This window comes from Sardina pilchardus, chromosome 9 (assembly GCF_963854185.1).
Source record: "Sardina pilchardus chromosome 9, fSarPil1.1, whole genome shotgun sequence".
In the NCBI taxonomy this organism is placed as follows: Eukaryota; Metazoa; Chordata; class Actinopteri; order Clupeiformes; family Clupeidae; genus Sardina; species Sardina pilchardus.
In genome coordinates, this window is record NC_085002.1 from 23698588 (window position 1) to 23712400 (window position 13813).

General features: G+C 45.0%; 1 protein-coding gene across 9 annotated transcripts in view; it reads left to right on the forward strand.

Annotated features, from left to right (window-relative positions):
• LOC134093102 (polyhomeotic-like protein 2) overlaps nt 1-13391 on the forward strand; it is a 42171-nt gene extending 28780 nt beyond the window's left edge. For 5 of the 9 annotated variants that reach the window (XM_062546417.1, XM_062546418.1, XM_062546412.1 and 2 more), the window contains 9 exons: nt 2170-2208; nt 2407-2978; nt 4687-4852; nt 7464-7666; nt 8282-8414; nt 8667-8781; nt 9236-9353; nt 9828-10116; nt 11197-13391. In XM_062546417.1, coding sequence (XP_062402401.1) covers nt 2170-2208; nt 2407-2978; nt 4687-4852; nt 7464-7666; nt 8282-8414; nt 8667-8781; nt 9236-9353; nt 9828-10116; nt 11197-11351 — 1790 coding nt within the window. In that variant the 3' untranslated portion in view covers nt 11352-13391. The remainder of the gene's footprint in view (nt 1-2169; nt 2209-2406; nt 2979-4686; nt 4853-7463; nt 7667-8281; nt 8415-8666; nt 8782-9235; nt 9354-9827; nt 10117-11196) is intronic. The other 4 variants (XM_062546415.1, XM_062546420.1, XM_062546414.1 and 1 more) reach the window with 3 other exon arrangements.
• The last annotated feature ends 422 nt before the right edge of the window (nt 13392-13813 follow it).

The window sequence follows — 13813 nt, forward strand, 5'->3', positions numbered from 1 at the left end:
GCTGTCTGCTGCTGCTGGCTCCTCCCTGGATACCCCGAGCAGCGAGATCCTCGGATCAACAACAACACCAAAAGCGAGAAAGAAACAGAAAGGAGACATTTTTCCATCCCGCGGCTGAGGGCTTAATGACATTGGACTGTGCTGGGCTGTGAGAAAACGTCACCCCATTTCCACCGCAGCCCAGAACCCTGCCTCATTCCTAACAGCACCACTCACATTCCTCACACACACACAATCTGCACAGGAAGACCAAGGAATATACAGAGGCGGCACAGGGGAGAAAGTCTGCAGATTTCTGGCTCCCACTCAAAGAAATTGTGGGGGTGTGTGTATGTGTGTGTGTGTGAGACAGACAGAGAGAGAGAGAGAGAGGAGAGAGAGAGAGAGTGTTTGTGTGTTTTGTGGAAGTATGTGTAGTGTGTGTGTGTGTGTGTGTGTGTGTGTGTGTGTGTGTGTGTGTGTGTGTGTGTGTGTGTGTGTGTGTGTGCGTGCGTGTGTGCGTGTGTGTGTGTGAGTGTGTGGGTGGGTGGGTGGGTGTCTGTCTGTCTGTCTGTCTGTCTGCAGATGTTTTGTGAATGTGACTGCATGTGTGTGGGAAAGTGTTTGCGCAATGTCTTTGCTCAATGTCCACAGTCAATATCTTTATTCCAATGTCTTTAGTCAAGGTTCTTCATTCTCATGCTCTCAAATATGGACAGGATTCAGCCTAGCAGTTTTCTATAAGGGACTAACGTAGAAGGAACATTCATGTGAAGTTCTCTTGAAAAGGGCTCTCTCGGCCATCTTTATGGCTCGGTGATATACAGTATAAGCAAGTCAAGACCTTTCGGCAGTTTGTCTGTTCATAATATATCTCTCAAGTATCAGGTCACGAATCACAGCCTTCTCCCCTAAAACTGCGAGAGCGAGACAACCAACAATGGACCAGATGTTCTCTTTCTCACCCGCCGTTAGCGAAGCTTCACATGTTTTGCGTTAGCGCGGGTCTGGACAAGTCCATTAATGTTTACGGTAAAAGGCTATACTGTATGGGACGTGGGGGGTGGTTTGGGGGTAGGCTACTCTGGTTTGCTGAGTCACACGAGACGGCGGTTCTCCATACGGCGCCAGACGTCCCAGTCAGGCCCTCCGCTCTTTCCATCCAGGAGTCTGGAGGAAACTTGCCCAACGCGTTTGTTTTTCTAAAAAAAAAAAGTGTCTCAGTTATGCTTCAAGATCCCACAGGAGCCTGACCCCCCTTTACGCGCCCACTAACCCTTTCTGTATGGCCTGCAACTGTAAAATGGCCGCGTTTCCCAGATTCATTAAGAAGCTCTTCAGTGCTAAGATCTTCTTAGGAGCGTTCTTAAAAAGATCTTAGCACTTAAGAGATTCTTAACGAATCTGGGAAACGTGCCCCCCCCGGGTCATGACAACCCATAAATGTGCAGAATTCACACATGAGACTCAATAAGAGACATAATAAGTCGTAATATCCCTATGAGTCCTAATGAGGCTCCATCTTTGAGACATAATAAGTCGTAATATCCCTATGAGTCCTAATGAGGCTCCATCTTTGAGACATAAAAAGTCTTAATATCCCTATGAGTCCGATAGCCCACTTCTATGCCCTTGTGTGTCTGTTTATATTTTAGTAGATGCGCCTCATTTACCTGCATTAGGCCTGTGCCTATGCCTTTGTTCTTTACGAGGGGTTAAAGAGAGGTCTTGATGGATGTTTGATTGACATGTTTGAATGTGAGCATTATCGCTGAATCTGGGAGGTTTAACAGTAGACTGAGCTGCCTGTCGGGTCAAACGACTCGGGTGATGACTGACATCACCATCTGTGAACGGTGTTGAGAGATGACAGCACAGAGGAGCAAGCTGTCAAACCAAAGTCGTCTCAGTGATACGTAAATAGGCTACTTTTCCCATCTGCGGAATGGCAAAGTTGTTTGGGGTAATTGAGTTCAGGCAACAGAGGAAAATTACTAGAAGTACAAAAGCAAATAATCCTGATGTGTGTGTGCACGTGTAATGCTATGAGGCAAAGCCTTCCTTGTTGAAATTACATATGCACCTCAGACAACTGTGTGTCTGTGTTTCTCCCTCCCTCCCTCCCTCCCTCTCTCTCTCTCTCTCCCTCTCTCTCTCTCCCTCTCTCTCTCTCTCTTTGTGTTTACACAGCACTTGTTCGGTTGCTGGAGGATTGCAGAATTTGGTTATGTATGGGTGTTACTGTTTGTTTCTATCAAAACATAAATAAATGAATAAATAAATAAATAAAAATGGTGTTGTTTATTTTTGGGGAAATAAGTGTTTATTTAGCGTAGCATCTTGATTGCTGGTCAGTGTAAAGTGTGCTGAATCCGTATCTGACCATTCCCTGTTTGTCTCTCTCTGCCTCTGTCTGTGTCCCTGCAGCCTATGCCCACATCCAGCCGCACTCGCTGGTCAAGCAGCAGCCGCAGCAGTTTGTCATCCAGCAGCAGGCAGCCCCCGCACCCCAGAGGACCGGGGCTCCCTCCGCCGCCGCCGCCACCACCACCACCACCCAGCTCCTGCAGACCGCCTCCATCCAGCCCCACCTGCACGCCCAGCCACTCACCGTCCACACCTCCCACGTGGGTCCGTCGCCCGCGGGTCAACCAGGCCCGGTGCCCGTGCTGCCCAAACCGGCCTCCTCCTCCTCCACCTCCTCCTCCACCTCCCAGCAACAGAACCCGAGTCACAACCAGCACCTCCAGCAGAGCCACCCTGCCGCCACGCCCACGCAGCACGCCACCATCTTCCACTCCACCGTCAGCCCCCACATCCTGGGCCACCACCAGGGCCATGCCCATGCCCATGGCCACGGCCACGGCCACGCACACCCCCATACCCACGCTCACGCCCACATCCATGCCCACGCCCACGCCCAAGCCCTCAGCCAGGCCAAAGCACAGCCCGTTCAGCTCACCGCCATCAACCTGCAGATCCACCCCACGCCCAACCAGGTACTATTCACACACACGCCACAAGCATCAAGTCACACTCCATTAAATGACAACTGCAGTAGATAGCTACTGTGTATTGTGCAGATTGTAGTGAAGGGAAACAGTAGTCACCTCACCTCAGACCAACCAGGTATTCACACACGCCACAAGCATCAAGTCACACTAAATTGAATATTAACTACATAGACATAGAGCTACTGTGTATTGTACAGATTGTAGTGAAGGGAGACCGTAGTCACCTCACCCAGTCTCAGACCAATCAGGTATTCGCCACAAGCATCAAGTCACACTCCATTAAATATCAACTACATACAGTACACATAGAGCTACTGTGTATTGTAGTGACTTTTTAAAGGTCGAACAGATTGTAGCGAAGGGAGACAAGCAACAGTCACTCCACCCAGTCTCAGATGGGGTGCTAAACCTGCAGCTTGACAGTGACACTAAAAGAGGCTTGTTGGTATGGCAGTTAGAGCGCATGCTCAACTGCAGTGACAGCAGTCCGTCACACAGATACTCACACGATACAACGTGTGCTCATCATAAAAGTGCCATATGAAGTCTATTTTTACAACAAAAGCATGTAGATCTTTCATAATAAGGCAAAATATATTTTGCTTGATCTACAGTAGTGTATTTGACAAGCAGGACTTTCCAGCTTTCTCTGTGTAACTGAGTTCACTTTGTTTCCGCGAATTCTGTGTTCGCTGCTCATTAGCTGCCTAGTGTAACTCCAGCGGAACACCTCCCAGCCACAGCGCATACGGAGACTGTGGTCGGCCCATTGTCGAGCTGCATTAGTGATGCTCTTGACAAGTTCAAATGAATCTTTGTGGTGTTCAGACCACAGTCAGCACAGCAAAAAGTATGCATGGAAACTTCAGGCGATTCAGTGCGTTCATCTGGGTTGAAAAATATGTGTTGATCTAAAAAACTCATTTACATAACTATCTCCTCATTTGAAACCATCAACGACTATTTGAAACCAACAACTATGATGAATGCAAATGATTGGAAAACACAGTGATTTCACGGTGTTTACCGAAATTATGTCCACATGTCAGTTGTGAATCTATCACTGGATGTTGATTGTTACAGTAGTGCAAAATAGTTGTTTTGATGCATTGAGCGATAAAGTGCCAATAGCAAAACCCTGAATGTAATCTTGAAGTTTAATCAAGTGAAATGCTTTTGTAATATTAACATATATCTCCATACATTGATAATGGTGCACTTTGGTAAAAACCATCTGGTAAATATTAACTATAAATGCTAAATGGTTGCCTGCTATGATGCTTGAGGTTTCTTAATTCTTATTATGTAACCAAAATTACACCAGCTGTGTTAACAACTTCCTGCATGTACTGCCATTGCCAATAAAACACTTTCAAATATATAATTTAAACTCCGCTTAGTGCGCACTCAACATTTTCACACCTAACTCACTTCCTCTGTTCAGTTCCCACAGATTTACACGCACACACACATACATAAGTGTGTAGGTACATAACACAAACACAAAACACAACAAGCACACACGCACCAGCCCTCAAACAGATATAAAGGTGAAGTTTGCACACACACAGACACACTCACACACACACACACACACACACTAACACACACACGCACACATACACGCCCATTGTCGGGTCTATTCCCTGCTGCTGACGCTGACAGCTGTCTCCTCTGTTGTGGTCCCGCTCAGGCGTCGCGGTTGGCTCCGGAGTGTAAGGACAAGCCCACGTCCCTGGTGGTGAGAGAGAGCTGCCCGCCACACAGCTCCCAGCAGCCTGCCAACGCCTCCCCTCAGGGGGCCAAGCCTGCCGAGCAGCCCAAGACCGACACCCCCACCGCCGCACACCAGACACGAGGTAGGCACCTACTGTAGGGTGTGAAAGAAAGGTGCTTTTCCACTAACCGCTTAAAAACTCTCAGTCTTCCTTGCTCTGTCTACTTCTCTCTCTCAGAATGTATGTAAGTGTGTGTGTGTGTGTGTGTGTGTGACCGTCTGTCTGCTATTTCTCTCTCTATATATATCTCTAGCTTTCTCTGCCTGCTGCTATAGTGGAACAGTTTAATTTTCCGGTGAATCAAGTTTATCAAGTTGGCACCGAATGTCCCATCCAATTCTTAGTCATTAGTCCACACTCAGATAAGGGGCAGATTAATCGTCGCTGATACATGGGTCATCTAGTGTCAAGTGGAACATTTCACAGATTCAAAAACTAGGAATGTCTGCACGGATCTACTCAGTAGAATATCCATGTAATCTGAGAGGAGTGGTGTTTGCTGGACGAATACACTTCTCATGTGTTTGGTCTAATTTCAACGGGATTTGGTTATACCTGTGGTTAGTCAAGCACCTGAAAATTCAACTAGAACATAGTGTTACGAAATCAAAGTCACACTCACCTTTTCCCACGCCCTATAAATATGATTTAGGTCTTTCCTTACTCTGTATGATGCTTCAGGGAAAAGTGTACGCTTTAGAATTAATTGTTAAGTAAATATAGGTGGAAGTGTTTGGAAAAGCCTTGAATGGATGTCAGACAAGGGACCAAGCCTTGGGCTACCCGGCCTGAAAGCTTTATATACAACGACTGCATAGTAATGATATTCTGTCGAGTAAAACTGTTTAGTAATGTACTCTGATGTATTCAGTGTTGCTAAAGAGGAGAAGGATGACGATTATATTCAAAGAATAGAGAAGCAAGACGGCTCGTAAATATTTATGACATTATCATGTTATGAATGAATGCGCTATCAATTAGAAATGACTTTGCATCACAAAAGGAGGTGAAAACATTGCCAGAGGGTATTTAATACTTGAGAACACTTTCCAGCTGTTTTTATCCAGAGACAAGTGATTCAGACATTGACCTTGGTACAGTAACTAAGGTCAGCATCAAACTATGTAAGAACCTCAAAAGTTGAATCATTTTTGTTTTAGCATTTGTATGGATTTCATAACCTGGTTTATGTATACTCTCCAGCAAATTTCTCATAAGCCTAATGTAAGATGTTTACAGTTTTGTTTTAGTGATGTGATGACAAAGACAAGAGTTTTTGTCCATCACAATTTCTGTTGTCAGTCATGATGTGTCTTGAAGGTACCCAAAACAGAAGAGTAAATCAGGCTACACAGCCAAGTGTGTCACAGCTGCTGGTCCTCAGCTATAATTTGGCACTGTGAATACATCTCAAACAGCTGCACACAAATTCTGCTGTGAGCAAGTTTGTGTTTTTATGCCATTGTTTTTCTGGCAAAATAATGTTTTTAATAGTGCTGCTTGGGCATGAATACATAGTCAAGCTGCATGCTCTTCATTGGCGTTCAACATAAAGTTTGTGTCTCCTTTGATGACTAAAAGTAGACCCAAGGAACCCAGAGACGTATTGCCAGACCTGATTCTATTCCCAGACCTCCATGGTATGGCCCCAAAAATAGCTGTAAAATCAGAACAGCGTGTTATGACATAGATTTACAGTTTCCTATTGAATCACTGGAACAGCTTGACGACAGGCAGTGAAAAACGGGAGTACTGTGTTTCGCCTGTTGTCAGGTTAGTTAATAACAGTGCTGTAATGGTATATCAGGCAGTGGGCATCATAAAAGCACCCGAGTGATTCACTTCAGAGGCGAGGTTACACATTTCACTCATTGAAGGTAATTCTGGTGCGTCTTGTGGTCGTGTAACGTGTCCCGGTCGAGCGTGAGAATTGCAGATTGTCCTACCGCCAGGCTTTTCTGTGTCACCGGTTTTCCGGAGATGTGGGAGTCTGAGGGGGCGGCGTACGTTACTCGAGTGTTTTATTCTCTTGTTGCACACACATCAGGAAATCTGCCCGCCTCCAGTCTTTTAGGAATGAGGCAGAGTAGGCGAACCACTCAATGCCATAGCCGTTGCGTCGCTGACAACGCACTCAGTGAGACTTCATTCAGTCATTGAAGTATGAAGTACGCAAACTGTTCTTGCTAAAACTCGAGGAGAATAGGTAAGCGTACTTTCCCACTGATATTATTTTGACAATTCTTAAAAAAAAAAACTATTACCGGAATGAGTGATTTATTCGTTATTTTGACGAGGGGTGTGTTGGTTTCATTATTTTCATTCTCTCGAAACGTAGGCTACGTTAATTACTGTAGATATGGAACTCAAAACATTTAAAACCGTAGGCTACCCAGACCGGTGCAGAAAATAGACCTTTTAAAGAATGCTCAGCATTGCTACTAGTCTAATCCTAGTTTTCACTCTATCACTGGCTGCGACCAGGGAGGTGTGTTCCATGGAGCGCGCATCTACTACGGAATGCGATTGCTCTATCTTCGTTTATTACTGAGGCTATGCTACTACAAATTCAACTATCGCTGTAGATTTTAAACTAGCTGTATCCTATATCCATTTACTCTCAATGCGCAAACAATTCATCTTACCAACAGCGATGTATGGTTGATGTAGCCTACGTTTGTGTTGTCATCAGCAGGAACCCCAGAACGGGCTATCACCACACCAGCGACGCCCCCACCAACGATGACTTCAGGAAATGATTGCGAAGCCCCCGCCGTAGTTGGCAGCACGGCGCAGAACGGGGAGAACAAGCCCCCTCAAGCCATTGTTAAGCCCCAGGTCCTCACGCACGTTATCGAGGGCTTCGTCATCCAGGAGGGAGCAGAGCCGTTTCCAGTGAGTATCCTCTCAGCATCCTCTGAAGTCCAAGGTCAAAGGACCGCGGTTCAATTAGGTCAAGTTCATACTGACACTTACTCAACTACCATCTTACTTTTGTCAGAGAAAAGACCCATTTAAGTAGGCTATGTCTACTTCTGTTTATTCAGCCTTTAATGCAATGGTCGCTATGCTTGTTTACCATGGTAAAAAGGGTTTTCCGGTATCCATACAAGCAACCCAGTCCCACAAAAAATCCCTGTTTTGTGGGACTGGGTATGGAACATTTAAGCATATACTACCTCCTAGTGGATAATATAGGAAATGACCCTGCAATTTGTCAAAAACAGTCTGTGATCAAAACTTAAGTTTTGCAAAGTTTCCTGACTGGACTGTAACAACAACAGCTGGCATGATGATGGAGCATCGTTTTTATTTGACCTGATTATATAGTAGCCTACTTGTATTATCTATTGTGTAAGTACATTGTCAATGCATGTACAATTGGTAAATATGATGTTTGCTGTAACCAGGGTAAAATGAATGCACCCTTTCAAAAAGTTCTATATAGGCCTCATAATTGCCTCTTTTCATACAAATAACATTTGCCTGTTATTTATTCTTTTTTTCCAGATGGAGAGGCCGCCCGTTCAGAATGACAGCCCAAAGAAACCAGACCAGCAGCTTCCATCTGACCCAGAGAAGTCCCCGGTCCATAACCTAGTCAACAACACCGATTCAGAACCAGAGGATACAAACCAACAGGGTGAGGGGAACTTCTTGCCATTACCAGCAAAGGCCCGTGACACTGTCAGAGGAATACTGTACTCACAGGGTTAAGCCATTTAGGCAATGTGCAATAGGCTACATATCTTTCAACAGTAGACTGTGTATAAAAGTATTTATTTATAAGAGTATTTCATCTCTCTTTAAGAACAAAGAAAATGTCTATAATATGTTATAGAAACCACGAGAGAAAGAAGACATTGGTGATTAAATGAGAGAATATGTGTTGCAGATATGAAGGACCAGGAGGAGGAGCCAAAGTTGACCTGTGAGTTCTGCGGCTGGGTAGACTTTGCCTACAAGTTCAAAGGCACCAAGCGCTTCTGCTCAATGGTGTGCGCTAAAAGGTAGGTCTGATGAAGAGCTTTGCCATGATATCTAACTCATGTGTTGTTCATCTATGACATGTTTATGCTGTTCCAGTCAGTATATTTGTCCATACCTGGATTTAAGGCTGGACATGCATGTGTATTTTGTGAGCACCAGGGGTCTACTGGTCACAATTGCTGGGACACTTGCTCCTAAGAACCAGCCATTTAGTCATGGATGTCAGAAGTTCTTTATTTATTATTTTATTTAAAATAGAAAAAAAATGACGGAAGATTTACATGTAGAAACTGTTGGAAGTAGCTGCATTGTTTGTAGTGTGTATGTTTTCAAAGTGTCACTGATTCATGTGTTGATGGAAAGAACGGAAAGGCACAGACAAACACTTCTCGGGTTAGCCATCTGCGTCAGGGGAACACCTGTGGGAGAGTTATATCCAATTATCCATAGCAACAGTGTGCTGTTTTGGAACAGGTATAACGTGGGATGCACGAAGCGGATTGGTCTCTTCCACCCGGACCGAACCAAAACAGCAAGTCGCTGGAGACGCAGGGCTCACCGAGGACGCCCCAGCTCAGATGCCAAGAAACAGGTAAGGGTGCAGAGGTCACTCTCCCCTCTTCAAATACACCTTTTACATTAACCAGGAAACACGTCTGACACAGTTGCTAGCACAGTTACCAACTAGAAAAGCACTCAGAGAGCGCAAACATCCGCCAAGCAAAAGACAAAATTTAATAGTTTCTTCCTTGGGTCATTCCAGACCTTCCCTGACAATTTCATCGAAATCCATCCATATTTTTTTTAGTTATCTTGCGAACAAACAAACAAACAGACAGACAAACAAACAAACCCTGATGAAAACAGGCGGAGCTAATTATCTAAAGGTCCTCTGCCATGCGTGTGTTGGGTAAAATAAATACATTTTCATGTTGTGAAGGCAGTGTTTAACAAGTGAGGAATGTTGTGTAAAATACAAAACATGGCTGTCTGTTTAGTCTGTTTAGGCCAACCAGCGTGTTATGTATTAAGAGGCTGACGGTCGGTTGTTGTTTCTGTGTTTTAGAAACTGTCCACCCCTCAGCAGACACAGAGCGGCTCCATCTCGTCTCCCATGCCTTCCCAGCCCAGCCAGGGTGAGTCGAGTCCCTGCTCCGACATGTCCAGCTTCGAGGAGCCCCCCTCGCCACTCTCCGTGGCCAGCTCGGGACCCCAGGGGCCTCAGAACGAGCCGAGCCCCGACCAGGAGGACGTCCACGGTCGGGAGCTTCCCCTGCTGCCCCAGCACTTCCTTCCCTGCGACCCCACCAGGTGGAACGTGGAGGAGGTGTACGAGTTCATCCGCTCACTGCCAGGTGAGTGGCGCCACCTATGGTCGACTGTTGGGATTGCGTGATGTGGTAACTGTGGTCAAACACCTGATTGGTAATGCATTACCTCCTGTGGGCTGCCACAGAAATGACACCTTGTGGTTAGAGGGGGATGGAGAAACTGTCAAGTATAATACATTGTAGTTATGGTCAGGCACCTACTGCTAGTCGTGGTTTCTGATGCATATTACTGTCTCATGCTCCTGTAACACTATTTGAGCATACACTACTTTGATCACATACTGTATTAGTCCATTTAACAATTATACTCGGGAGCTTAAACATGGGTGGGTGCCTCTGAATTTGGCAGTCAATTGCCTTATTGGCCTCTAAATTGGCATTCTCAATAGGGTTCCAGTTAGAACGTTAACATTTAAAATCTTCCAAAACAACCTTTCATCAATACAATTTTTTGGTACAGTAGGTACATTTGTAGGTTTGTGTAAGGCTGAATTTAGTGTCTAATTATCAAGTAAACAATTAAGTATAAAATAAAATGTAACTGTGAGTACTGAGTTATCGTCAGAAGGCTAGAGGATGTATTGGGTCTGTGTTTTTGTTTAGTATTTATTCATCTCTGATGGATTACCGGTCAGTTAATTGATCTCACAGTGCAGGCCTCCTGCTGTGTATGTTCTGACAGTGTGTAAAAACTTCTAAATAGGTCATGAAAATGTATGAAGAAATCAATAAATACTTATCTGACATTACAAACACTCACTCAACTGGGAAACTGACAACTGTAAACATTATGAAGTAGATTCAAATTCATATTAAAACTAGGGCAGCACAAATGCATGGAGCTACTGATTAACATTTACAGCATTAGAGGAAGAAAATAAATGAATAGCTAATTAATATCACATTCAGCGTCATTCAATCATTCAGTGATTTCACAACTCATGCTCTTGGTGACTCGCTGCTTGTTGTCAAAAGTGTGTGCTGCAAACTAATCATTACCTTATTATAGCCCTGGGTGTTTGGAGCATTTTTGCCATTCATGGTGGTTTTTGTGTGTTCCCTCCCTCCCAGCCATAAGTAGTTGTTTTTGTCATCCTCGTCCAGGCTGCCAGGAGATAGCGGACGAGTTCCGCTCGCAGGAGATCGACGGGCAGGCCATGCTGCTGCTGAAGGAGGACCATCTCATGAGTGCCATGAACATTAAACTGGGGCCGGCCCTCAAGATCTACGCGCGCATCAGTATGCTCAAGGACTCATAGCCCAAGAGTGTGTGTGTGTGCGCGCGTGTGTGTGTGTGTGTGTGTGTGCGTGTGCTGTGAGTTGTGTGTGCGTTAATGAAAGCATGTTGTTATGACTAAAAAGGGCTCCAAGCCTTTGTATGTATGTGTATGCGTGTATGCATGTGCATTGTGCATGTATGAGAGTAAGTTGTGTATGTCTGTGTGTGTGTGTGTATGTCTGTCTGTGTGTGTGTGTGTATGTGTGTGTGTGTGTGTGTGTGTGTGTTTGTGTGCCATTGTGTATGTGTGTGTTTGTGTGTGTATATCTGTGTGTGTGTGTGTGTGTGTGTGTGTGTGTGTGTGTGTGTGTGTGTATCTGTGTATGCGTGTGTGTGTGTGTGTGTTTGTGGGTGAGTGTGTGTCTGCACGTGTGTGGGCGGGAGGCCACAGCCCAGCAGCTCCGAGGAACACGACTGCACTATGACTCTCTCTCTCTCCCCACCCCACCCTGCCCACGCCTCCGACTGGCTCTCCTCCCGCGGGTGCATTAGCCGTGACCCCCCCCCCCCCCCACCCCACCCCGCGCGCGCTGCCAGGTCATGGACGCCCACTCAGAGAACCCGCTTAAAGAACCGCCGGTATGGAACTACCCTTGAAGAACTGCAAGGAAAGAGAATGGCACAAGAAGTCCATCGTGTGTTGAGAGGAGAATGCTGTGTGCCTTGTCCTGTGAACTAAACAGATCTGGTCCTAGGCAGGGGCACGGGGGGGAGGAGAGAGTACTGACCCATATGGGGAGCAGGGAGGTGGGGGAGGAGGGCTACTTTTAGCTCATGTCCTCTGCAGCCATGTAATGTTAAGATGTGTGTGATTTTGCATAAGTCCATTTTTTTATTCACTCAGTGCTTTTGTATTATAAATAAATTATTTGTCTGTGTGTGTGCGTGCTTGTGTGTGTGTGTATGAGAGAGAAAGAGAGAGAGAGAGAGAGAGAGAAAGACAGACAGAGAGACAGAGAGTGTTTTAAAAACTCAGAGATTGGTGCTACCTAAATATTTTGAAAGTACTGCTTACTTGATTCACACTCGCTACACCATTGGGCATGTGGCTTACTTCATTTAGGTTTGAAAGGAAAGGCAAACATGCATTCCTGGTAGAAACCACATGGAGTACAGGCAACCAAAAGCATGCATTCTCCTTGTATTTCACTTGGCAAGGTGAGGCTCTTTCACCACGCACTCCTATCATTTCTCTGTGTTATGCGCACTTAAAGACGAGTACACTTTGTCCACATACTTATTACAGCAAACCTAACCATCTAAATGCAAGGATTATGAGGTGGGGAAAAAACAAAAGCTCCATCACCTCAAAGGCTTTAAAAAAAAAAAGTAGTGTTCTTGTCTTTCCCACACTCATTGGTGCACTCCCTCCCACTTGTGAGTTCTGTCAGTGGGAATCTACAGCGGGACTTTTTTGTTTCTGTTAGGCCCTTGGTGATGAGAAGCGCAGCAGAGCTGCTCCACATCGTATTCCCAGACACTGACTCACCCAGCCAACACTCAGCCCCGACACACACTCCATTAGGCCAGCCCTGAAGACAAATTAGCCCCTTCAGTTAAAGGAGAAGCCATTACAAGTGTGTGTGTGTGTGTGTGAGTGATGGTGGGAGGTTGGGGGGGGTGGGGGTGTGATGTGCCTTTTGTGGTGTGGCTTGACTTTTGCTTGAAGTTTCATCAGAGGAATGTGTGTAAGTACAATGTACAGATCACTTGTGAGAAAACTGAATTGCTCGCAGCATTCAAATCACATCAGAGAGTATGTGTGTGTGTATGAGAGAGAGAGAAAGACAAAGTGAAAGTCTTTATACCTATTTTGTTTAAATTGTTTTGATGTGCACAGTCATTCTTTCCTATTTGGTATGCTAATGTTTTGATGTCCAAACTTGTATGTAAGTAGATGAGCTTGTGATTATGTAGAAAATAATGTCTTTTGTTGGTTATGATGCTTTGTGAATTGCTGATATTTATCAAACTGAATTTGTAATATAACTTTTTCATTGAAACAATAATTCTGAAAAAATGGTGTTGAGTTTTTGTTGTGTTTGGAGTTCCTAGAAAAGAAAGAAAGAAAAGCCTACTGTACGACTGATGGCACCCAAACTTTAGGATTAGCTATTTTGGAGAGGGCTCCAAGGCTAGAAGGTGGGGTACTGTTGCGCTCTTGATGAAAGTATTTTAGTCAGGTGCGTCAAACCAAAAGGTATCAGGAAAATGCAGTAAGGGTTCGCTTCGCACTCTGAAAAAATATAGACAAAGTCTTTGCTGAAGAAAAGTTTTTTTACTGGGTGAGCAGACGTTTCAGCCATTCGGCTATTCGTGAGCATTGAGAATAGCCGAATGGCTGAAACGTCTGCTCACCCAGTAAAAAAAAAAAAATCTTCAGCAAAGACTTTGTCTAAATTTTTTCAGAGTGCGAACCCTTACTGCCTTTTCCTGCTGGTA